General features: G+C 34.3%; 1 protein-coding gene across 4 annotated transcripts; it reads right to left on the reverse strand.

Moving 5' to 3' along the window:
- Positions 1-1235: 1235 nt before the first annotated feature.
- LOC130047070 (DNA damage-regulated autophagy modulator protein 2-like) lies at positions 1236-27163 on the reverse strand. 4 transcript variants are annotated; one of them, XM_056141277.1, is made up of 9 exons: positions 27089-27163; positions 9744-9899; positions 9401-9457; positions 7929-7996; positions 7351-7505; positions 3879-4059; positions 3612-3685; positions 2826-2975; positions 1236-1886 (listed from the first exon to the last, which is right to left on the reverse strand). In XM_056141277.1, the coding sequence occupies exons 2-9, from the start codon at positions 9833-9835 to the stop codon at positions 1803-1805; spliced, it is 861 nt and encodes a 286-aa protein (XP_055997252.1). In that variant the 5' UTR covers positions 9836-9899; positions 27089-27163; the 3' UTR covers positions 1236-1802. The 4 variants fall into 4 exon arrangements, with proteins under 4 accessions (XP_055997252.1, XP_055997250.1, XP_055997251.1 ...); XM_056141275.1 differs by lacking the exon at positions 27089-27163 and adding an exon at positions 21292-24063; XM_056141276.1 differs by lacking the exon at positions 27089-27163 and adding an exon at positions 21301-21417.

Raw genomic sequence — 27163 nt, forward strand, 5'->3', positions numbered from 1 at the left:
TGGAGATCCAAAACATTGGTGTATCATTTTATGATTATCATGAACACGCATGTGTTTATGCTTTATTCGTTTATATCCATAACTGTGGTGTTTGATACGCAATTCACTCATCATGCCTAGATTATCTGTTTACACAAAATTTAGAATGGTCAGTTGAACTGGTCGGGTGATACTAACACCTTGATTTCACTGGTAAGAAATAGAAACTATATTGGATACCTGCATTTGTCACACCTCCGATAGGTAATTTTCACATCACGCTCTATGTGACGCATACTTTCAAACACTTACCGATTTATTACCATCACTTTCAATTGAGCTGAGATAAATAAGAAATCGGTTCAATAAATAAGTAAATGCAAGTACTGTAAACTATGATAAACCATGAAATCTAAGGTAACAACCAAATGTATGTTATCAAGACAAGTTTTATTCGTATCGTCCTTATAATGGAAAAGGTGTTAAACTGGGATTTGTCTAGGTATGGCATGTCAAACGTTGCAATGTTTGATCTTTATCATTTGTATTCAATACATTTTCATTTGTATTGTATACATTTATATGTATTGTATGGAAGGTGAAGATAACGAACAGCATCAATCTCATAACTCCAATAATGAATACAAAATAGAGAATTGGGCAAACACAGACCCCTGGATACTTTCCATTTGTATTCTATATTTCATATTTATGTTGTATAATTTTCCATTTGTATTCTATATTTTCTATTTATGTTGAATACTTTGCCATTTGTATTCTATATTTTACATTTGCATCATGTATTTTTTTTTCATTTGCATTACATGATTTTATCTGTATTGTAATTTTTTTTATTTGAACTGTATCCAAAGGATTGTTCATTTTGATTTGTTACGAAGGACTTCATTAGTCAACGTCCCTTCGAATATTTTACACTCACGTCAGCAGCTGTAAGTACACCACTTTAGACCTATGTTTCGTGTACAGTGTCGTAGCAGTTGGGGCAAACACCTGCCGCAACACAGGATATCTGCTTTTAAGGCCATATCCGAAAGAACCGTGATTCTCACTTCTAAATGCCGAGCGTTTTTGCGAAGGATTGTTTGATGCAGCCATGGCACGAGAGGAGCTCGAACTGACGACCTAACGGTCACGAACCAAAAGATATATCACCGAGCTACAGCGCCCGGTTCTGTATAGGATTATTTGAACGCTAGTAGACCTAAAACAAATTACAGGAATAAAAGAAATTAATATAACATTCAAATGATTATTTATTTCCTCCTTTTATTTATTTTTCATACATAATGAAACATATCATAAAAACAAAAGCATAGAGACCAATGTGTATTGTGACTGAAATTGTCTTGAAAAATAAAATAAAGATGAAGGAATTACATTCCTGAAGATTATCAATATACATGTACATGTATGAACATGAATGCAAATACTGAAACTAACACTGAACGTATAAATAATAAACACTGCACAAAACTAGGTAAAACAACATATTAAAACAGAAAACAATGCTCTCTCTCTCTCTCTCTCTCTCTCTCTCTCGTAGTATTATTTTCGACATTATCATCCTTTGTCTTCAATATCTTTTTAATAATTTGCATCTGTTCATTGCATGGGTTCCTCAGTGGTTTCAGTCACGTCAGCACTGCTGCATTATCCCTCGGGCAATATTCACTGGGTCGGGTGATGCGACGCGTGAATTAATTGGGCTTGCTGAACTGTTTGGCAACAGTTCTTTTTTTCACTTTTGGCACTACACGTGCTTTCAGTGAACACTGTTTCGCTTGATATCTAGCTGTTCCCTTTCACGCCCTCACATTAATGCTGTTCATGTTAGTGTCGTCAGTGCCTTCCTTGGCTTTCTGTGACGAAGCTTTAGTTCCTCCATTCTGAAACACATCATGACAAAGATATACTATTATTCCTACTCCAAAACGGTTCATGTGGTCTTCAAGAGGAAGCGTATGTTTTCATTTCTTTTGCATATAATGCTAATACATAAATGCAATATTTTTCCTGATGTATCTATTAATTGTGAACAACATTCATCTTATCAATGTTCATTTGTGGGGTGAACATTTATTTCAACTTATACGCCATCAATCTTTCTCAGCAAATGTCGCCTGTAATTTTCTTATAATTTGGTGGGTTTTTTTTTTCATTTTTGACTTTACATCTAAAGAATTTAGGATCATTTGCAACTAAATTTAGGACAAGAGAAGCGTTCCCTCGGACCATTGAACTACACTAAACTGAACAAATCCCTGAAGCCATGAAAGGAATATATAGGAAATGTCTATGACAATACCGGGTATAACATTACTGAAATGCAAGCATATTCATAAATTGTAGTTTCAAATTCCACCCACCGCCGCAGGGATTTTTAGAGGAACGCCCCACCTGGGATTACACAGTTTACATTGGAATATGATATGGAAGTCAAATATTAAAGATTCTTTTCGAGAATATGTTGCTTCTGGATATTTTGTAGACACAGTGGAAGTTTCAAAGCCATGCGTATGGATAAATTTGAAAAAGTTTCGACTCATGAAATTCTGGAGTTAATACCCTACAGTAAAAATGTAGTGTTGATGCATGTGTCGTATTTCCTGATTAGAGCAACAGTACTCAATCGAGTGAATATTCTAGACACTATGCCTCGTGCTCATAAAAGTATCTGAGCTCCCAGATATGTACTCGATGAAGATACACGGTGCACTACAATACAGAACTTTATATAGGTCATAGTGCGATAGAATTCAACGATAAATATTAACAAAACAGGCACATAAAACAGGCTTAAGACAGAAAATAAGATATCATTATACCTCAATCATGTTGAAATTGACATTGACACGTGGTGTCTCCATGACAAGTGCCCGGAAATCCCATATAAACGTGAGTGCAAATGTGAGGACAGATGTCGCCACCAGCCATTCCGAGATCGTAGACGCTAAGTACACCCCACGGAGCGAAGTCTGCAACGAAACGCCAAAGTATGATAAAAATGCAAGTCATTTAAATTTATAATTAGGATATGATGTGTATTGTTACAATACTGATACATGTATATACTCTAAATGTACTTCACCATTTACCCTAAATCATTAATCGCGTTATCTGCCATTATTTAAGAAATGAGTTTCATTTTTTTGTAACATAAATTAGGATATGACCCGTTTTATGCCTGAATACTTCATGCAGCGGTTCATGAAAAATATGCCGGCGTGAAGAGTTGCTGTTCACGCCCTCCTTTATGGTAAAAAATGAAACTGATTTCTTGTATATATGTCTTTGCATTCTACTTCCATTTCTATGGGAGAATTCAGTCTTTAAAAGTTTATCTAGATTCATACGCGCATCGTTCAAATTCATGAGGAAATGACTACCATTTTAATTGGTAAATATATCGAGGGTAATGACATTGGAAATGTAAATACTAGTTTATGGGCATTGTGGTAATGCAAGTATATATTTTCCATATATCGGTAGCATTGTACCTTGGTAATTCCGCATCTCAAATAAAAGAAATTTCTTTTTCAATGTGTTGATGAGCATGTTCATTTTAATAGATTAGATATTTAAAGAATCATCCTTATGAATAAGATACTTACAAATTTTGTGTCCTTCAGTCCTTTTTTTAAATCTTTGGCTTCATTGAGCTTGTAGATTATTTTCGTTATAGAGACTGTAGATATGTTAAGAATCATAGTTTCACTTCTTACAGAATCGTAAAAAAAATCTTTAATACAATTTATCGAATTCAGTAAACAACTGTAGTTGTGTAACCATAGCTGGACATTTGGTACATGGTGGTTATTTTTTTATTTTTTTTTGGGGGGGGGGGGGATCGTGCAGTTTTGCAACTAACCAAAGGATACACAGTATTAGAAACACTGTTAGAGCGGTACTGTTGATAAGTTGAGTCACGGCTACAAGTCGATGTCCATACTTCTCGCTGCGTAGTTTCCATGACAGTCTTGTCTGCAGCCAACAGTAAGCCAACCCAAGACCGAATGCAAGACCTGCTCCGACGTAATGAGGTCCCCGCTGTACAACTGTCTGAGTACCAAACAAGAAAGCGTGAGATCTTAGTAAGAAATATATAATCTGTACGACTGTCTGAGTATAAAACAGGAAGACGTGAGATCTTAGTAAGAAATATATAATCTGTACGACTGTCTGAGTATAAAACAGGAAGACGCGAGATCTTAGTAAGAAATATATAATCTGTACGACTGTCTGAGTATAAAACAGGAAGACGCGAGATCTTAGTAAGAAATATATACATGTAATCTGTACGACTGTCTGAGTATAAAACAAGAAGGCGTGCGATCTTGGTAAGAATTATATAATATGTACAACTGACAATGGAAAATGTAAGGCAAAATGTAAAGATTTCATCTAAAGCAACCATATATAATTATATTTCCAACATGACCAAGAATATAGTATATTTGATTTTGTTTGGACTCGATGCTACCCGTCCTTGGTTTGAGCGGTACAGTGTATGCTATAAATATCCTTTGCGGTATAACGTAGAATAATGGCTTGATGTACTTCTCTTATTAAAAGAAGAATAAATCCAATGAACATTTTTTTTTATTTTAAAAGTTTTTCTTTCCACGTGTTGTTTTACATATAAGTAAGTTTGTGACCATGGAAATTATTTCCAAGGGTTGAAATGTTGCAGTTATTTATTTCCAAGGGTTGAAATGTTGCAGTTATTTAACACACATTAAATATACTACATTTCACCTACTTTGCATACACAAAAACGCTCATTGAAAATTATTAAACAACGCTATTTGAATCATATGATATTTATCTCATTGTTGATAAAGATCAATCGATAGACACATGTATGTAACTAATATGTTTATATGGACTTACAGAGAATGCATAACACATGTGTGTGTGCGTGCGTGCGTGCGTGTGTAAATTTTAATGTACAGTGTACATATATAGATACATGTACATGTACTGTAGCGCGTGCGTGTGTAAATTTTAATGTACAGTGTACATATATAGATATATGCACTGTAGCGCGTGCGTGTGTAAATTTTAATGTACAGTGTACATATATAGATACATGTACTGTAACGCGTGCGTGTGTAAACTTTAATGTACAGTGTACATATATAGATACTGTAGCGTGTGTTTGTGTAATCTTTATGTACAGTGTACATATATAGATACTGTAGCGCGTGCGTGTGTAATCTTTATGTACATTGTACATATATAGATACTGTAGCGCGTGCGTGTGTAATCTTTATGTACAGTGTACATATATAGATATTGTAGCGCGTGTTTGTGTAATCTTTATGTACAGTGTACATATATAGATACTGTAGCGTGTGTTTGTGTGTGTGTAATCTTTATGTACAGTGTACATATATAGATACTGTAGCGCATGCGTGTGTAATCTTTATGTACAGTGTACATATATAGATATTGTAGCGCATGCGTGTGTAATCTTTATGTACAGTGTACAGATATACAATATAGATACTGGACATGTAACCTTTTATCAATATTTTGTGTATATGATAAATGTAAATGTGGTCCTTTGGAGAGATATATATGTCTTTGTAGATCAAGATATCAAACTATTTAAAGCAGTCCAAGATTTTTTACAACAGTGTGCAAGGTTCAAACGAAAACAATTATTTCATACTAATGTGCAGTGTACCTCCTAGGTGTGTATGATTAATGGGCGTGTATCTACAAATGATTGCTTGTTTCTCTTGGGTTGGAAATAAGAAACCCATGCTATGAAATGTAAATATTCATTTTTTGTATGAATATTTAAGCTTAATGTTGTATCAAGAAGAGGACTATTTAAGTTTTTAAAAGCTTTTGTCCAATCCCTTTGGCTCTATAGACAATGAAATATGTTCCAATTTGAAAATTCATAATTTATAACCAAGGTTATAACGAATAATTGTGTGGGTTTTTTGGATTATGGCGTGAAACAACAATGGGTGTGTAGGATTATTTGCATGAAATTAGCCCTGTCCCTTCTTACATTTTTTTTTTATATTCTCATAATATAAACAACCTAGGCATTTATTTCATTTATATCACTTTTGTGCATTAATCTAGAAATATATAATACTGTAGTAATAAAACAGCATAAGGTTATCGCTAACTAAACATAAGTAAATGTAAAACTAATGTGCGTTTTTGTAACTAACAATTCAGTAATATATTCCATCAATGTAATACTTGTAAAAAGTTTTAGTATTGCCGTTATGAAATTCGTCCGCAACACTATCTAGCCTAGAGCATCTTTCTGAATGACGTCAAACTAGTTTTTTTTTAAAACTAAAACTGATTCGGAAGTGTGAACATATATAAGATTTTATGTTCGATTGATGCCTGATATTTATGTGTGTAATTTCCTCTACGATATACACGTTCCCTTCGTATAAGTCTTAAATGTTATCTCCATCTACATGGGTGTACTTAATATCATAATTTGAAAACTAATTAGTGTCAAATAACCATTTATAACAGCTTTAAACGACGGGTCATTATCATTTTGATGAATCCCGAGGAAACAATTCAGCTTTCCTCTTATTGGGTATATTTCCACTCAGCAATATGGAATAAACAGAGTTTCAGAGAATATGTTTTGCTCAAAATGGGAATCTGACATCTTCCATTACTGTTTGTAGCCATTTCTACTTTATAATACATATAACATGGGACGTTTGAACGGTGTCTTTTTGTTTGTAAGCAACACTTCTCCCACAGCTACAAACAGGTTGAAAGGGAGAATTATATAGTAACATTAATCTACAAAAAATCGTTGATTTTTATAATCCGTGCTTCACTTTTCATAGAAAAATAAATAAATATGAGCTGTGAGTTTGTATACATGTGGAATAGATCTAAAATGTCAGCCACATTTGCGTGGGGCAAATAAGCAGTGCCATATCACGTGAAATTAGTTATTAATGTTGCTGTGTTTGAAGACCTGTCAAATATCGTAAACCATGTACAAATTTTATAAGATTATATAAGACTGCGGGCCTTATCTTCTTTTCTTGTTTAATATTAAGTAGATATAACTGACAAATTTCTCGGCTCTCAATATCGAAACGTGCTTTAACGTCTAGGAGAGAATGGTGTAAATAACGCATACCCCTACTTAGAATAAAGTGTTTTATCTTTGTTTCTGGTGTACAATTTTCAGTTCGGAGATTAAATTCATGAAACTACAGACGTTAAAGAATGAATCTACGCAGAAGTAGGCGTTAACATTTCGATCTATTTATTGTGGGCCGATTCATTCATATCAATGTACGTGTTCTCTTATTTGAGTGAAGGATAGTGCAAATTGAATACCTGGAAGTTGGCTACCATACTGATACCCAGAGCAGACAGAAATCCTAGGATTATCCCTGCAATGTTTACTTTCTGCCAATATGTCACGTCCTTCACTTTTCTTTTCTGGAATATCTCTTTGACGAATAGATACCTCACCCATACGTTCATACCCACTGTAACAAAACAGCAAAACAGTCAGCAATACTCAATTATTTGTTTATTTAATGTCCTTTCGAGAAATGTTTGTGATTTCGTATCGAGACCTTACCAGTTGTAGGTGAAGTGCCCAAATTTAGACATATATATAGCACTCTGGGTCGTTCATATACATGTAGCAGTGACTGTTCTTAATGTCTGTCGCGACACGCGAACTTAATTTTAAGGTATCATAAGAAAGATCCGCGCCTCTCATTTCTAAATCTTCGAGAGTTTGCGAAGGAGCAATCACTATCCATTTTAATAGAGGTTAAACATGTATGAAAATATAACATTATGATCATTGCTTTTTAGCAATTGTAACTTCAGCCGCAACTTGCCCGTGTATATAAGGGAATTCTCAAATTAAATCAATGTACATCCATAGTGTTTCTACTTACATAACACAGCTCCAATATTGATGAGTTGTCCAAAAACGCAACGTTCAGGAGCCTCAATAGCCGTGTAGCTGCAAATACGATCACAATGTCATTTACACAAATCATATATACCTCTAATTTATCTCATTATTAATCCATTCAGAGGAATCAGTGGCGGATTTAAGGGGACGCAGCCGGAGCCCCTCCCTCCCCCTAACATTTTCAAATTTAAGGTCAATCGTGGTCTCTTGTTTAGAAAATGTAAACGACAAAAGAAGCAACAATTTCTCCCACTCTCGGAGAAATAAATGACAAAATCTTTTGATTTATTGACTTAATTTTATTGGGAGAACTTACATGTTTTCCAAAACGCCTTGAAATTTGCGTCATTTTATTAATCTCACCTTATTAAAAGTGACAGAAATTAGTAAAAATGACTACATAGGAGACATATTTCAAGCCCTATAAAATCTGTAAAATCCAAAAGCTTCCGGGGGATTTGCCCCCTGGACCCACTAAGGGCCTCAAGGCGGACATAGGCCTCATTAAGTAGCGCCCCCTAACCGCAATTCCTGGATCCGACCCTGAGAATGACATTTAAAATGTTAAAATTCAGTTGAAGCTGTTTCAAATAGATATGGAGAGAGAAAGCCAAGTGTAAAATATTTCTGCTTAAAAGCGACAAAACGTCACCGTGACGGAGAAAGTCAATTAGGACAAAATTGTAGGAGTTATCTCATTGATCAGTGAACCAAACGCGTTTGTATTATTCTCAGGATGAATTGCACAATCGTAATGAGATTATATCGGCAGTAATGCTTCATTAACAGGTTTTGTTCCTTCAGATTAACGTGGATCTTTTGTCATTCAAAAGTGAATGACTTGATCTGTGAACTACTTTTGTATTTTTATCTCAAATATTTCTCCTTTACTGTATATGATGAGGAGATGTACAATAGGTAAATACTAGAATTTCAGGTAGACCTTGGGTAAATCATGATCAGTGAACGACCACAAAGAGTCGAAATACCAAAAGTATTATTGTACAAAATGTACGCATTCTTGCCAAAACTATATTGACATATTTTGCAACCAACAACCCTTGATTAAATCGATCTTAATGTCAGACATGGGAAATTTTCACAATATCATCTTATAATTTATTTATTCTGCGTGCAAAATTGTTTTTACAAAGTGGATTATATCACTTGTCAGACAAATCATCTGTAGATGACAGAGATGATTCTAAACTCTATGATGGTCTACATAAGTATCAGATGACAGATGATTTCCTCGAGACGGATGGGCGAAAAATGTCAATTTGGATTAGACAAATGTTTTTCCTAAAATATCTTACTGAGTTGTATATATAAGTCGGTGTCTTTAGGTGTGTCAGTCTGACTGAGAAGTACATACCTGATATAAATATCTTACTGAGTTGTATATATAAGTCGGTGTCTTTAGGTGTGTCAGTCTGACTGAGAAGTACATACCTGATATAAGGGAAGTCCTCAGGTTTCACAGAACCACTTTTAATTGAAATGCCGTACCTACACGGAGAGAAAATTTTACTTGATAAGAATACAGCTGGAAACTTTACAAGATGATAATAATTTATTACTGTACACTTCTTTTCTAAAACTTTCAATTTTAGATAAAATCGACATAACGATTTTCAAATTACAAGACGCTATTGTAATTGTCTACTTGCAATGTCAATAAAATTCAAAATGTCAGCATCGCCTTGATGGTTAAGTTTAGAGAAAAATACCATGAACATTTCAAACTAAAATAAACATGAATTGAACAATTGTTCGTGCTTAACATCTGCCTTACGATATGAAGAATGCCATGATGATCCACAAGGCGGTGATCAGCGGCAGCAAATACAGACGCCGCCTTAGAAACACCAGGCACGCGAGACTCATCACGCCGGGTAGCCGTTGAGGGTCGGGCGTGGATGTATCAGGGGCGGGGCACTCCTCCGTGGCTCTGAAAAGAATACTTTGAATATAGCACTTTTCCTCGGTGTTATTGTGCTGTATTCTACATGTTTTAAGCTGTATTCATATATTTGTACATTCTATACTCTTATGCTTTTGTCTTTTAGCGTGCGTTTTCCCCCTTTAAATTCATATCGGAATCGGTCATATTTGAAATAAATGACTGTCTACAGTATATGCAATAATTGGTATTTGCTTGAATGCACGCTGTTCATATTTTCACATTTCAGTTCACGATTTTTAATACGCATCTCAACATTGTTTTGATTTCTTTACAACTGATTTTCCACTTCGTCTTTACAAATATTTTCGTAATTGTTTTAGATTAAATTTTTCATAACAATGTTACATTCAGATGTCAGCAATGCTTTGGAGTTGTCACTTTAGACAATTAAATAACAGTAATTATTCTAGATTCCATTATTTTGCTATGCTAGCTATTTAATATTGAGAGAAGAAATATAAAAAATGAATACACGTCTCCATTGAACGTGAATGTCGTCGCGCCGGGCAATATTAAACTCATTATGACGCTGATTTGTCGTGTTCTGTTTGAGCCACAGGTATGAGAAGCATGGACTTGTCCTTACTAAGTGTCCATGTTATTGCCCAGAGTGCTTAATAATGGCCTCTTATCCACATAAAATGCATCAGTTTCCGTTAGACTCATCCTGGGTTGAAGTAACCCTGTTTGACACTTACGAAGCACGGATCTTTAAAATAATATTTTTGAGAATAGTATCTAATTTGATAGACAGATACATGTATGCCACTTTTGAATTATACAAACGTACGTATCTGGATTTATATATAAAACAATTTACAAAATATTTTCTTTTCATTCTTTCCGAATGTCTTAAATTTTAATTTCCGAGGAATAACAAACAAGTTCCATTGTGGTATAATTTTCTTCAGAATATAAATTAGACATCTAGACAAATGTATAGATATCCGGCAATACTCGTACTTTAATTAGACTCTGGAAACAATGGATATAACTACATGAATGCCTACAAAATTCTGAATGAAATCTGAAAAATATCGTGATAAATTGCATGTAAAAAAAAAAAAACCATTCTAATCAGGGGAAATTTATTTCAGTCGTTCGGTCATTAATTTTGAAGGCTGAAGTCGCAGGCCTCCTCCCCAGCGAGTAGCACCAAATTGACCTTGTGTGTCAGTGAAGCTGGCTTCTGAACAAAGAGGTATTAAATTTAATGGACGTGCATATGCAGTACGATTTACAATCAATATATTTATGCTTTAGTGTAACTTGTAAAGACCAACATCTTCACTAGTTTGATAAAGAAATAAGTACTTAAGGTTAAACGATAAACAGTAGTTCTGGAGAATTTCCAATTCTAAACTTATATCTTAATTGTTATACTATTTCATTAATACACCAGGACTATGTTGTAAATTTGCACACATGTACTACATTTAGTTGTTATGTATTCTTTTGATATTTACTTATTTTACCATAATTATGAAATACTGGGATAATATCACACGGATTTTCAGAATAAAACATTTCATTATTGTACGAACAATGTACAGCGTAGCGTATCTGGAATTCAGAATACACATATCAATATTTTCCTATCTTTCAGTGGACAACACAAAGCTTACCTCACTTGGACGGCGAAATCCGGAATGAATTTCAGTTTGGGTTTGATTTAATAAAACCCACTGTTTTAAAATATTTACATTTCCAGCTTTAGACCTTGTTCATTCATCTCCGACCCACGTGTTATAGTAATCACCCTTCTTTGTCAATCAGCCACAAAGCGAAAAGTTCGATCTTCTTTCAGATAAATCACTTGAAAGTCAGTGATCATAAACGACAGAGTGCAATGACAGAGGTTCTTCGATTGACAGCTTAGTTGTCAAAACTCGGGAACTGTGTGCCCAGTCGGACAGTAGACCGGTCATTTACACAATGCTATGTATTGTTCTAATCGTCCTGGGACGCGGTGTTCGGAGAAGCACTACGTGGTATGACAGCGGTATGTGTTAAAGCTCGGAGCTATGATTCTTGTTTATATAGAAACCCGGTTCCTGGGAATCGTGTGCAGCAGTTGATGCCACCCTCACCTGATGATGCTGATACAGGGGCCTGGTTATAGGAGGTGTAACTCCACCAGATGGCCGAATAATTTCTCAGGGGCTGGTAACGCCTATCTTTAATGAATCTTATTGTTTTTCTTTATAACTTTGTATATCACACTTTCATATTTGGAGAAAATTATCGAAAATAAATGCACATGAAAGCATGATATTTTAAAACGGATTATCTAAATAAATAAATATAACACCCATCTATTTATCAAACGTATAGAAAAGCATATAAACAATCTACCATTTGGAATAGAATATTGTTTTCTTTTAGTTTATTTATTCAATTATTCTTTAATTTAAGGAAACAGCTTCAAAATACAGTATACATCACCTCACATTCATGTAATTATATATGTTAAAATTTCTACTGCAGGGAAGCTATACATTGTGGTTGCGCACTTAAATGATTTCTCTTACAAATGAAGCATTAATTCTCTGACATGATAAGAAACGACCTGCAACCACCCAAAAATCGATCATCCTTTTCGTTTCATATCGTGGTCACATACATTATCCAAATCATTATGTGAAATTGTTTTTATATAGTTTTTTTTTTTAATTTTCATTACCAGCAGCGTTGCGGAGTAGGAAAATGAAAGCACCCCCCCCCCCTCCTCGTTAGAGTGAGATGAACGCATGAAAGGACTTGTTGTACATACATGTACCCCTAAAAGACTCTAGAGGAAGGAGATTGAATATCATTGTATGAAAAGATCATGTAATGTTTCACATAATATGCCTCTTAATATTTACGATTATTTGGATACAGAGTGACGCAATTTTCCAACTTTTTCTTATATATTAAGTGAAAATTAAATTTTTGGGAGCAAATTGTCTTTAAACCAAAGAACTAACTTTGGGTACTTTTCCCATGTCACTAAAAAAAAGTCTATGGTATGGGTACAAAATTGTCCTAATCTGCGCTCTATGTCCTTTTAAGAATAAATAATTATGCAAGGGAAAAATCATCTTACATGCATGTCAAAATAATGAAATTTGCGAGAAAATATTTCCATTTTCTCTTTTAACAATGATAAATTTTGAAGAAATTGTGATTTTAAGGAGCTTGCTTTAAACTTTAGCAAAAATTATTTTTCCTAATGATGGCTATTTCTTTTCTTTTTTTTATTATTTGGTTTTTTTTTGAAAACCGATAATTTGTCCTATTTTATGGAACAGTCCAGAGCGTAAAAAATCTATATTATCTATGAAAATTATAGAAATCTCCAGTGTGTACTAACATGATAGATTTATTGTTTAACAGATCTGAATATTGACAAACATTATTTTCTCATCTGATAGAGAACTTCTGTCGGGCAGTCTCCTACAGATTATTCTGATTTGCTGGGTAATATTAATTTACCCCCCCCCCTTCTCTCTCTCTCTCTCTCTCTCTCTCTCTCTCTCTCTCTCGTGTGTGGTATTATCGGAATTTAATGTTGCGGAATGAATTTCCACCCATCCATGGCTGGAAAGCCTGTTCCCTCCACAAAACAACGATCGGGAGGGACGAGTGAAAACACAGAGTTATATATGTCAGGTTGTATCGTAAACTTAATCTTCCAGAAACGTAATTCACACGCTGGTACATAAAAAATCTAAGTGAAAATCATTCATTAATAGCTGGTTAAGCAACAAAATACAACTTCTTTATCTTATAATATTTTCTATTTCAGTCATTGTTCCAATGTTGACAATTCATCCTAGTTTTTTTGTTTTTGTTTTTTTTTAAACATTTTTATACCGAGTACCGTACATCTTTGTTGGGTAATTCGAATCTCATAAAAATCGTGTGAACTTGGATTGCTCTTTTGAAAAGTATTGTAAGGTAATACATGTAATTCATTTATTTTGAAGACTGATGTTATAGAATAAAATGGGTCATGTAAACACACTGCTGAAAACTTACCTCGCCGGGGTACATAGCAGGCCATTACGAACTGAGCTAGAATCCTTGAACTTCATTTTAAAGTCTTTTCTGTATATTCAAATAATTAACGTGGTGTAGTATTTCACGACAAAGCATTACTAAATAGGATAGTCACAGAGACAAAACGATGGGTCCAGCTATTAGTTGTCTATACAACATAAATATCACTGCTCTGGAATTTCATTTACTTGCTAGAAGATAGTAAAATGTCATATGAAAACATGAACATGATGTTTTTATTAATGAAGTCATTTTACACATGACTAAGGAGTGAGTGGTCACTTAATGTCCAGTGGACAAGAGTCCAAGCTAAATATAATACATATACTACAAACACGATTCATGTTTACTAGTGATATATCGTATTATACTTTAAAGTAACTAATATGCAACCTATTGAACTTTCAAACAAGATTAAGCGGACAAAAGTTCACCCGCTGATCACGGTGAATCGATGTGCTAACATTATCATCCGTCTCTGGGACCTCGGAACAGGTGCCCCTGACACACGAAAAGAGATTTACGTACCGTAGAGGTTTAGCTTCCTCTTCTTCCGACATGTTTTCTGGGGTTTTTTATATTTCAGAGTTACTTGCACCTGGTTTGTAACTTTAAATGTACAAACATGAAGGTATTTCCCATGCAAAATGAAGTATGTCACCGGGCCTTGTTTTATGAGGCTATCCGAAGGGGCGAGTGTATTGTTGTTAAAGTGCTTGTTCAAAATCCTGTTAACAAGTAGATACACGTAACTTTTAACTTTATTCGCTCAAATCATCTAGGTTTTCATTTCCCTAACTGCTCTAGGAGGTTATAAAAATAAAATTGCTGAACTAATATTAAATAAATAAATTTCCTTTTTTAAATATATTCTGTATATGAATTGTGACGCTTTACGCCAGCATACTTGATGAAGTGCATTCACGAAAACTGTGCCGGCGAGAAGCGTTTCTGCTCATACCCTCATGTACGTGTGTTTTCAAAACTGAAATTTATATCTTATATTTACATTCTATTTTCAATCTACCGCCATTAAAATAGACGTACTATATCAAGATTCATACGTTCACATGCACGAGGAAATGGCTAGTATTTCAATTGGTAAGGATGTCAAAGGGAAAAAACATTGGAAATGTAAATATATATAAATGAATCGATCCTTCTTTTTTTTTTACTTAAAAACTCCCCATGCTGTGAAGATATAATATCAATGGTGTTACTGTGTGGTATTTTTACATTTCAGCCAATTCTGACGCGGTGCAGGGTTAGGAGTTCCGTGTTTTTGATAGTTATTACTTTCATGAAATCTTGTTAAATCCTCCGAATTATTTCCTACAGATAACACAGGTGATAGAGCAATAAATACACGCCGACCTTTCTGTAAGGCGTGTATAATGTGCAGTCAATTTCATCGTTGTCCTTGAACACTGCAAGTATTATCCTTCTTTAAACCATACATTTATATTCAAGATGTAGCCGTGCTTTGAGGGATGTTCACATATCGTAATTGCTCATTCGTTTGTTACACTTACTAAGTGGACGGATGACAAATACTTATAATCTCTTATTCTATACTTTCTAAGCGTATATACTATACATGTGTGTATATTATAACAAACAGGAAGTGGAAAACTTACTATGACACTTTGTAGATATTATAATAACATTGTCTACATTTTTTCTAAACCTTGGTCACTTAGCTAAGGCTAGTCCGAAATATCTGACGTCTTCCTGGCTTTTTTATGATTTTGATATAATTTACCGTGCCAGGAAAACGTCAGAACCGGCGCCATTACGTAAACTGGAAATTAGTCGCCTCCAGCTGGAGGCCGTATTCTTGGGCCGATTTTAAATATTTGCGAGCCGAATTCAATGTTAAATTCATAATTAATCAATAAAACGAGGCTTCTTGTACTTACTGGTTTCAATTCAAGATAGGAGAAGACATTACAAATAAAATACAATCACATTATGATATGCACATGTTATTAGAAAAATACTATAATTACATCAATGACTTACAACGCTAAACTTCGTATTTTCACAGCTTGTACTAAGAATTTTTCCAAGTTACTGAGTTCTTTAGTATTGTCTACACTAAGGAGCTTAACTAATTTAAAGACACTTGGTTTTGAGTAATAAAAACCCTTCATATATTTCTTTCTCAAATCGTAGTAAAATGGACATTTCAGGATAAAATGAAACTCATCTTCTATATCATTATAATCACATAAGTTACAACGCTTCGCAGTCCTAAAAACATTGTTATGCCTGCCTTTTTCAATATTCAAAGAATGTGAAGACGTTCTGAATTTAATGATGATTTTTTTCCCTTGTAAGTTGATTGATCATTTGAGATATGATTGTAAACTTCTTTTTTGAGATATGATTGTAAACAAAAGTTATCTATTTTAAAAATTTTGATATAGAACACTTTTTGGTGAACTTGAAAGAGACGACAATAGGTTTTGTTTGTAAATATCCAATATTCTGAATTCTATTATTTTATAATCTTTAAGCTGATTCACACACGACTTTTCAAACAAATATTCCAAACCAATGCTTGACAGATTATGTTTGACGTTAACAATCCAGCTGTTACTAATATCAATTAATAGAAAATATCACCCCCCAAAATTCTATAACAGAAGTACACTATTGTAGTCAACCGAATTTTCGTTTGTCATTTGAGCGAACGAGTCACGTGACTGAAAACAAAGCTCGACAGTTTGTTCAAATGTTTTCAAGAGAATGTTTATGTGATGAAAGAACCCATAAAATCAATAATACTAAGTACAAGAAGCATCGTTTTATAGCTTAATTATGATTTTAACATTGGATTCGGCTCGCAAGTATTTAAAATCGACCCGAGAATACCGCTTCCAGTTGGAGGCGGCTAATTTCCAGTTTACGTAATGGCGCCGGTTCTGACGTTTTCCTGGCACGATAAATATCAAAATCATAAATTAGCCAGGAAAACTTCGGATATTTCGAACAAAGCTAAAGCATGGTAGATCTATAAGAAATATAATACATGTGTGATTGATTGATTGATGTTTTCCGCCACACTCAACAATTTTTCAGTTATCTGGTGACGCCCAGTTTTTATTGGTGGAAGAGAGAACCCAGATACAATGTACCTGGGAAGAGACCACCGACCTTCTGAAAGTAAACTGGGAAACTTTCTCACTTACCGGCGCGGGCGGGATTCGAACCCGCGCCGACAGAGGTGAGTACATGTACGAGGGTTGTCCCAAAAAGTCGTAGACAATGTTAATAATGTACGGAATTCGCATCAAATCCAAAAGAAGTTTTACATGAGAAAACCTTTACTTATTCTAAAAAGATGTAAAATTTGAAATAAGTAATAAAAGAGATAAATACAATATCATTCAAATGCGTGTATCTATAAATTTCCTTTTGTTTCTTGCAAAATCTTATAGTAATATTGATTTATCTATAAAACAAATCAAAGAAAACTTAAAAAGGACCGCACACTACGATATTGCTACCATCTCTATGGGTTGTTTTTAAATGTAGCTATAGTTTACGTTTAATTATATAGCTATAGTTTACGTTTAATTATATAGCTATAGTTTACGTTTAATTATATAGCTATAGTTTACGTTTAATTATATAGCTATTGTTTACGTTTAATTATATAGCTATTGTTTACGTTTAATTATATAGCTATTGTTTACGTTTAATTATATAGCTATAGTTTACGTTTAATTATATAGCTATTGTTTACGTTTAATTATATAGCTATTGTTTACGTTTAATTATATAGCTATTGTTTACGTTTAATTATATAGCTATTGTTTACGTTTAATTATATAGCTATTGTTTACGTTTAATTATATAGCTATTGTTTAAGTTTAATTATATAGCTATTGTTTACGTTTAATTATATAGCTATTGTTTACGTTTAATTATATAGCTATTGTTTACGTTTAATTATATAGCTATTGTTTAAGTTTAATTATATAGCTATAGTTTACGTTTAATTATATAGCTATTGTTTACGTTTAATTATATAGCTATTGTTTAAGTTTAATTATATAGCTATAGTTTACGTTTAATTATATAGCTATTGTTTACGTTTAATTATATAGCTATTGTTTACGTTTAATTATATAGCTATTGTTTACGTTTAATTATATAGCTATTGTTTACGTTTAATTATATAGCTATAGTTTACGTTTAATTATATAGCTATAGTTTACGTTTAATTATATAGCTATAGTTTACGTTTAATTATATAGCTATAGTTTACGTTTAATTATATAGCTATTGCTAGTTTTATTGTATCGCTATTGTTTACGTTTATTTTGCAAAGGATCTGCAATAGTTAACGTGCTTGCTTCTAACCACTGCAAACCGATTTCCATCCTCACGATCGACGGTAGTTGTACGATGTATGTGAGAGGGTCTTGTGGTCACTCACTCGGACACGTGGGTTTTCCCTCCCCTCCTACATCAATGACCCCTTTGCGCCAATAACCGAGCCGACGAGAAACATAAATATAAGTTGTAGAATTTGTCTGTTCACCGTTGTAAAACTTTTAAAGGAAATTTATGATTCAGACGGTCTTATCATACCTAATCAAGAAAACCAACGGTATATAACACGCCCGTGAGATGGTTATATAAGATATTTTTCTTATAAAGTTTTTGTTTTGTGACTTTGTTTAGTAAGCATGGCAACAATGCCATGAATTATAGAACTTTACTTATGGTAGTGTCGGCCATCATCAATATTTGACAGTTGTTTTGTAACATATGAATAAAGGAGGGTCAGTAATATATTACCTGGTCTTTTAAATTTTCATTCAGGATAGCTTATTCGATACATGGGTTAACCTATTATCTGTGGATCAAAGGTTTGAATCTCGCAAAATTTGAATTGTTTAATGTAACAAAAAAATTACGTTTGCAAGCATTAATTCGAAATCTATTACATCAGCTCAATATTACCGGTATATGAATATAATACATTCCTTTTGCTATGAATTTCATACTTCCTTAACCAATACATCTCTATGTTGAGAATCAAAGTCCTTGCAATATGCACATTTTAAGTTGTTTACAACGGCCCTAGCTTTAAAACTGTAAGAGGAGTTAAAAGGACAAACCATGCACTCACTCTTTAATATTTCCTTAAAACTGATTAAGTTCAACAACCTGTAATTTTCTGAAAAAATTGAAGAATATCAACTAACATGCACTTCTTCAATACCCGTGCAAACGTTAATACTCTGTATAATCAAGGTCCTCAGATGAAAACTGGGGGAGGGGTTAGACAAACATATCATGTACTATATCAATATTTCTTAAAAATGACCAAATTCAGTAACATGGAAGTTTCTCAAAAAATGAAGAAAATCAAAATCCTTGCCACATATACATGTACATCTTCAATACCCATACAAACAATCTGTAAAACAAGATGGTCCTCACCTGAAAACATTGATTAGCAAACGTGGCATCAATGCACAAATCATGTAATCTCTATCTACAGTTTAATTTTTTTTCAAAAACCAAGTAAGGTCAACATGTAATTTTCTCAAAAATTGAAGGAAATCGAAATTCCTGCCACATGCACTCTGTACAATAAGAAGGCCCTCACTTGAAAACTGTGGGAGGGGTTAGCCGGACAAATTATGTACCCACCACATAACATTAATTTTTAAATAAAGGGGTAAAATTTCTGCAAGAGATGTCGAAATGGATTAACATTGCAACATGATCTAGAATTACCCATAAAGAAGCTGTATATCAAGTTTCAGCTTGAATGTGACAGAGAAATGAAAATAGAATCAGAAAACCTCGAACGGACGCATATGAGACTGTACATCGCTGTATCATATATACGTCTCGTCTAAAATACAAATTAAAAATAGAGCAACAAACCTAAACCTTTTGATGCATAGATGCCATGAAAAGCATAATAGTTGATCTTGACCACTAGGGGGGGTTCTTATTTTACAGCTATAAAGTAAAGAAGCTGACTCGTTACATACCTCATAACTGAAATAACAATAACTCCTCCATTACTTTGAGATCAGAATAGGCAAATTGATGTATTTAAGATTTGTTGAAAATCGTTTTGACATTAACAATTAATTAGTTATGATAATTGTCATGGAAACACGTCTAAAGGGCTGGAAAAGTGTCGAACAGTAATATGCATATTACATTTACATAGTAATAACATAGTATGGATTGATTGATTGAGGTTTCCGCCACACTCAACAATTTTTTCAGTTATATGGTGGCGCCCAGTTTATATTGGTGGAAGAGAGAACCCAGATACAATGTACCTGGGAAGAGACCACCGACCTTCCAAAAGTAAACTCACCGGAAACTCACCGGCGCGAGTGAGATTCGAACCCGCGCCGACAGAGGTGAGAGGCCGTGTAATTTTGAGCGCGACGCTCTAACCACTCGGCCACGGAGACCCTCCCTCCCTCCAACATGGTATGGAATCAAATCAGTGGGCAAATTATGTACGGAAACATACAAAACATTCGTAAATTTAAAAAAGGACACCATTTCCAGAGAAAATTACATATATATTGACAGAAACTGTTACTAATTAACTGAAAAGAAAAATTATCATGTAAGAGTGATTTTAAAATATTGATATTTGAAGATCAATTAGAATGCTGAAATACGAAAATGCTGAAAAACGTATTCATATATTGTATATCGTCCAAAGTTATGCACCTATGTTATTTGGTGTTAATCATGAAATGTGAAGATAACGAACAGTGATCAATCTTATATAAGCAATACCAAATAGAGAGCTGGGCAGTTTTAACACGGATAGGTTGTATTGACAAACTAGATCGTTATAACGACCATATAATTTGCGAAATGCTGACTTTAAACGAGATTGTTGAAACCCCTGTACTACCAACTTGTTTGTCAGTAGCTTGTCTCGATTTAAAAAATGACCATACGCAGTTGGTCTTGCGTATCGAATCAGTTGAGATATATAAACACCATACGCAGATGATAATAGAATATTGCTACATAAATATGGGAAGTTGACGATCATCTTTTTCCTACTGAAGATTCAGAATGTTGGCAACATATATACAACAGTTTGCTTTTTATAAAACTAATTTGCATTGTAATCCTTTCAAACATATCAGGAAATATTCATATCAATTAGATAGCATGATCTTATTCACGGAAGCTGAGAGTGGATATACATACATGTGACGTATAAAACTAAAACAACCCGATTTGTCTTTATAAAAAACACAATAAAAAGAAAAGAATGATGTCAAATACTTGTGAAATAACAATATATACAAGATCCTACCTGACGTACTTGGACATGATGGCCTGGTATCCTTAATATAGCTCACAGAAAATCAATACGCTACAATATTATGTCCGCGGATGTACACGTGGATTGTTCTGATGTGGTTGTATATGATTTTGTTTTAGATATGCACACTGTATCGGATGTGACAACAATGTATTATTTCCTTGTTTTTTCTTTAAGCGCTACATTTCAAGTATTCGGTGTAATATTACTATTATCTAGTGAACATCTAGTGGTTTTGCATAAACGTTGCGCACATTCCAAAAAGCTTGCGAAATTAGTGTCTCATGAATGGTCGAGGTGTATGTACACTTTTATACAATTTGATTGCATGAAATTATTTATTGTATAAAGTGTATTCAACTAGAAGACGGGTTTATTAACTCCAGTTTAATAAAGATCTCGTCAATCCTTTAATCCACTACATGGTAGTTTATTTACATATACTGTATTTTCCTCCTTCACAAAATGCTAATTCAGATGATGAAAATACAGACGATAGTGACATTTCACTTGCATCAGAAATTGAAGACTCAAACGAGAACCTTTCAAAACACAGACTTCACCTTTTGTATCCTGATGATGATCATAATAAAAGCCTAATTTAGAGGGAAATAATTTCGAGAATAACAATGTAGACTTTAGTGAAAGGTGAAGATAACGAACAGTGATCAATCTCATAACTCCTATGAGCAATACAAAATAGATAGTTGGGCAAACACGGACCCCTGGACACACCAGAGGTGGCATCAGGTGCTTAGAAAGAGTAAGCACCCCCTGTCGACCGGTCATACCCGCCGTGAGTCCTATATCCTGATCAGGTAAACGGAGTTATTTGTAGTCAAAATCAGTGTGCCAAGAAAGGCCTAACAACGGTATGAAACACGTCAGACAGCACCTGACCCAACGACAGGCTTTACGCAAAAATCATTAAAGGTTGTCCCTGTAAAATGAAATGCATTTGAAAGATCAGTTTTCAACGAATTAATTATTTATTTTTCGATGAGCAAACTTTCCAAGTAAGAAAAGGATATGTTTACCATAGGAAAGCCAAAATGCAAACGTTCTGGTAATGGGTCTTAAGACACGATGCCAAACGACAGAGATATCAACACTTTCATGACCGGGAAGTATGTAAAGATGTGTTTTTATTTTAATATGACACTGGTGAAAACATTTGAAACATCTTGTGAAGCATATAAACACCAATGGAAGCAAACTACGAACGTTTGCATGGTGACATCGGAAAGAGACCAAATAATGCACTGTCCTTTGAAGAAAAAAGTATGTGGTGTAGTTTATCAGCGATATTCTGAAGATAGTGGACTTCCCATGCCAACTGCTTCAAGAGGTCGCGTCCCGTGGGGACCCGTGTTAGAATAGGTCCTTAGTACCCCTTGCTTGTCGTAAAAGGCGACTAAATGGGACAAAAGTCGAGGCCTCGTGTCACAGATGATCCCTCCCTGCTCAAAGGCCGTAAGCTTGCGCCGACCATAGGCCTAAATTTTGCAGCCCTTCTCCGGCAATGATGACGTCTCCTTATGAGTAAAAAAAATCTCCAGCAACCTAGAGGAAGCGACAACAAACCACCCATTTTCCTACCCTGTTCAACACCAAACATATGTTGAAGCTTTAAAGATCCAAATTTGTGCTGTCAAATTGTTCTCGTTCTAATCCATCTAGTCTGCCATTCTGTCAATCTCAGAGCTGATGTATGCAGTAGCCGTGAGCGCCACTGGAAGCACATTTGATGACAAAATCAGAAAATGAAAAGAAAATCGGCAACGAATTTTTTTCTTCAAATCGCATTGAAAAAGCAGAGGGAACACCGCCTCTAAATCCAGTGCATAAAGGAAGCCAGGAAAGAACATCAGTTTATTCAGCTTCCTGAGCCACCCTTTAGACCCTGTTTTAAAGATTTCATCAAAACTCATTACATTTTCGATGTATGTCTGTACCTCGTCATTAAAGACAAGTAGGACCATTATTCTACTAGACACCACGGGAAATTCAGATCTTTGGAATTTGTATGGAGAGAACAGCATCTCAGTGGGATTATTTGACTGATGAGGGCCAGACCACTGGAACTAATGGGAAGAATGTCCATGGGCCAAACACTGCCATCAGATTACTTCATCATCATTTCCAAAATCATGGCACGAAAGAGAAATGTGCTGTTCGTCACAATGAAAACCGACCAGGTTTGCATCATTCATCTTCATTATTTCATATACTCCAAGTGAAATACAGTCCACTCCAATTATATTGAAGTCGGTTATATTAAACTATCTGTTGTATTGCAGTTAAAATAAATCCCCCAGTAGCAATACTTGTGTAATTCAGTATTGTATATATTGAACTCTGGATATAATGAACAATTCAGGTCGGTCCCTGAATTTCATTATATCCTGAGTAGACTGTATATGCTATTTACAGGTGTATACTCTATTTACTAATATTCGTATGCTCACTTCATCTTTAGGTTAACACAAAAACAGGTATCTGAACAGATATTTGTTATGACAGGTCGTGATTGGGTTACATCGGGCAGTTTAATTTCACAAGCAGATACCAGGCCTTACAAAATGTCAAGTGGGTGCAGGATTTGCTCAGATTAAGCAAACAGAAGAAGGATATGAAGTAATATTGTAACAATATCGATAGTTTTTAAGATGAGATTTTATAGAATAGAGTTTCTGTAACCGTACATATTTGTTCAAAACTTTTATTCTGTGTTTCCTCTTTTTCAGATGAGATTGTGACACCCTGCAGCACTTTGCTGAAGTAATATTCAAGTCCTCCAAAAGTATTGAGGTTGGGATATTCCAGAATGGAAATGTAAAATACTAATCCATGGAAAGAGCACATACATGTAAAATCCGTTTCCAGCCAATGAAAGGGTTACACAAGTTTCACCACTTCACTTTTTCTGGTACTATTGCCTGGAGTTGTTCTGTGTCGCGTTGATGCGGATGGCGACAAGATACAATAGTATTAGTTTTAGTAAGGAGCGACAATGATATCTACACAGACATATTAGACATCATACCCGGGAGTGTGTCAGGGACACAGCATGTCCAGAATTGCATGAAGTTTAAGTGAAAATTGTTTCTGAGAACGATCAACACTATATTGACGTCATATTTGTAACTGCCATTTAAATATTTGCGTAACCTGTCATTGCCTATATTTGAATGAAAATTCATGTGTGGTGTTTTAAATTAATGTTGTTCTCTATCATAATCCATCAAAAAGTTAATTTTGAAAAATTTTTACCATCAGGGCTTCTTTAGCATGGGACGACTCGTATATTATATTCACATATCCAATGTATCGTTACCTATTGTAATGATAGTCATTTCCCCTTGACTGCGATGTATTTCTGAACAATGCACGTATGGATCTTGATAATGAAAGGTGAAGATAACGAACAATGATCAATCTTGTAACTCCTATTAGCAATACAATATAGATAGTTGGGCAAACACGGACCCCTGGACACACCAGAGGTTGGATAAGGTGCCTAGGAGGAGTAAGCATCCCCTGTCGACCGGTCACACCCGTTGTGAGTACTATATCCTGATCAGGTAAACGGAGTTATCCGTAGACAAAATCAATGACCATAGATCATAGAATTTGCGAAATGCTGACTTTAAGCGAGACTCTGGAAACCCCTGAACCATCAACCTGTTTGTCAGTAGCTTGCCCCGATTAAAAAACTGACCATACGCAGAACAAGCTCTTGCGTATCGAATCAATTGAGAGATATAAATACCATATGCAGGTGATAATGGAATATTGATACATAAATATGGGAAGTTGACGATGGAGAAGCTGAAATCATCCCGTTTGTTATGCAGTTGAGTTGTCAGTTCGCCGTAAATGTCACTAATGCATTACCTCCATTTTAACGGCTGGGAATTCTGACAGATTTGAAACAGAATATAAATATAATTTTTTTTAAAATACAACTTAATCCGCACTTCATGAGAAGTATACCGGCGTGAAGCGTCTCAGTGCCCTCATGTACTTTTAAAACGTTGTTTTCTTTCACACACAGATCAGCTAAGCATGTATGATAGTAAGTATTTCTCCTGGATTCATTATAAACTTGGAACACGCAAATTTTCATAATACTATGGCAATATCAAATCTTTAAAAGATGCACTGTACATGACACTAATTTTGGTGTCCCATTTGTAAATATAAAACCCCATTTCAATGCTATAAAATTATTATGAAGTATTTTAAGAAGATTATAAAAAAAAAATAACAAAAAAGCAGCATGATTTTATCATGTCCAGAGGTAAACGTCACTCACTTATTTTAAGGAGACGTGTTGTAGAATAGCACGTAAACCCTCAATTAATCACATCTCCCGATAATCTCACAGCATAACGTGTTAATGGACTAAAACGTGATTTAAAACCACACATTTTGTTATGTAATGCGACCAAAAAATTCCCGATATCTGAAAAACCGCAGTTTAAATGTAAGACAAATTAAAAAGCCTGTTTTTCCTGTTGTTTTATTCCAAATCAGTAAATAAATCCATTCCGCAATTAGAATATTTATTTTTCTGTACTGAAGGGAGACTCGTAAAACTTGCATACAAGTCAAGTCGTAGATTTATCTCTGTATTTTCTTACGATATATATATATATATATATATATATATATATATATATATATATATATACAATACCTACCTCCACCCCACATACCATATATCATGTTTTTTCCCACGTGTATCTAACTTTCGCTTTGTTCGCGCCGATTTCCGAATCGCGGAAAATAAATCCACGTAAATTTGATACAAAGTTTTGTTTTTGTAACAGAGTTATATAATATATACTATACCGTCAAATTGTACATATTTACAATATACATGTACTTGAGTGTAAACAAAATGCAAAATTGTTTTTGAAAACTGGTACGCAGCACAGGTATGTGGTCAGCTTAGCGCGTCTTCCGAAATTGATGAGGTGAAGTCCGATTTATCTCTCTCCCGGATGAAGCCACTTGTAGCGAAATGGCTGACAAAGCTCTATGATTACATGCCAACAGAACCCGAAATCGTCAGAGATGGATTCAAAGAAGCAGGAATAGCATCCATATTGAGATTTGATTATAATTGGGACATTAACTCAGAAATCCTGTAAATCGTTTCATTGACTGAGATTGTGCATCAAAAATTTAGAGTTATACGTACAAATGCTAGTTTTCCCAAAAAAATCCTTCATAAGTTTAAATAATCATGAATTATATTTTCCCTATGATATTGAAATAGCGAAAATTTGATTCACGTAAATTTAGTATACTGTTTTAGGTTCTGATTCGCGGGAAAAACCCCTGATATACGGTATTACGCGCATGTTAATTTTGTTTAGTGCGTTTGAATACAGATGCCGCCGTGCATTTTGAAATAACAATTCAACTATGTAGTTTTCTGTTAAATATTTAATGTTAATAGCACTATGCTGCCTGTCGTGGCATTAATACTTTCTCAGATATAGATTTTTGGTACACTAGTATTATATTTAATTTTTCAAATATCAATAAAGTTTTGGTACACTAGTAGTATATTCTTAAATAATCTTAACCATGACAATTGCTTTTATTAACATTTCAATATTAGCTAGTATCAATTTTGAATTTACTATATTGGCTACAAAATTGTTAAGGACACTGGGGACCGTATATTGTTCTAAAACATATATTTTCTTTCAGATTAGAAATTACAAGAATCCACATTCATGGATCTTTTGAACACTTTAAAAATTGAACGTACCTGGCTCGGTGTCTGTTCAGATTGAGCACACAAAGCAAATGATAGGTAGACCCCCTTCATGTTGTGAGTACATGT

This window comes from Ostrea edulis, chromosome 6, assembly GCF_947568905.1.
Source record: "Ostrea edulis chromosome 6, xbOstEdul1.1, whole genome shotgun sequence".
NCBI lineage: Eukaryota > Metazoa > Mollusca > Bivalvia > Ostreida > Ostreidae > Ostrea > Ostrea edulis.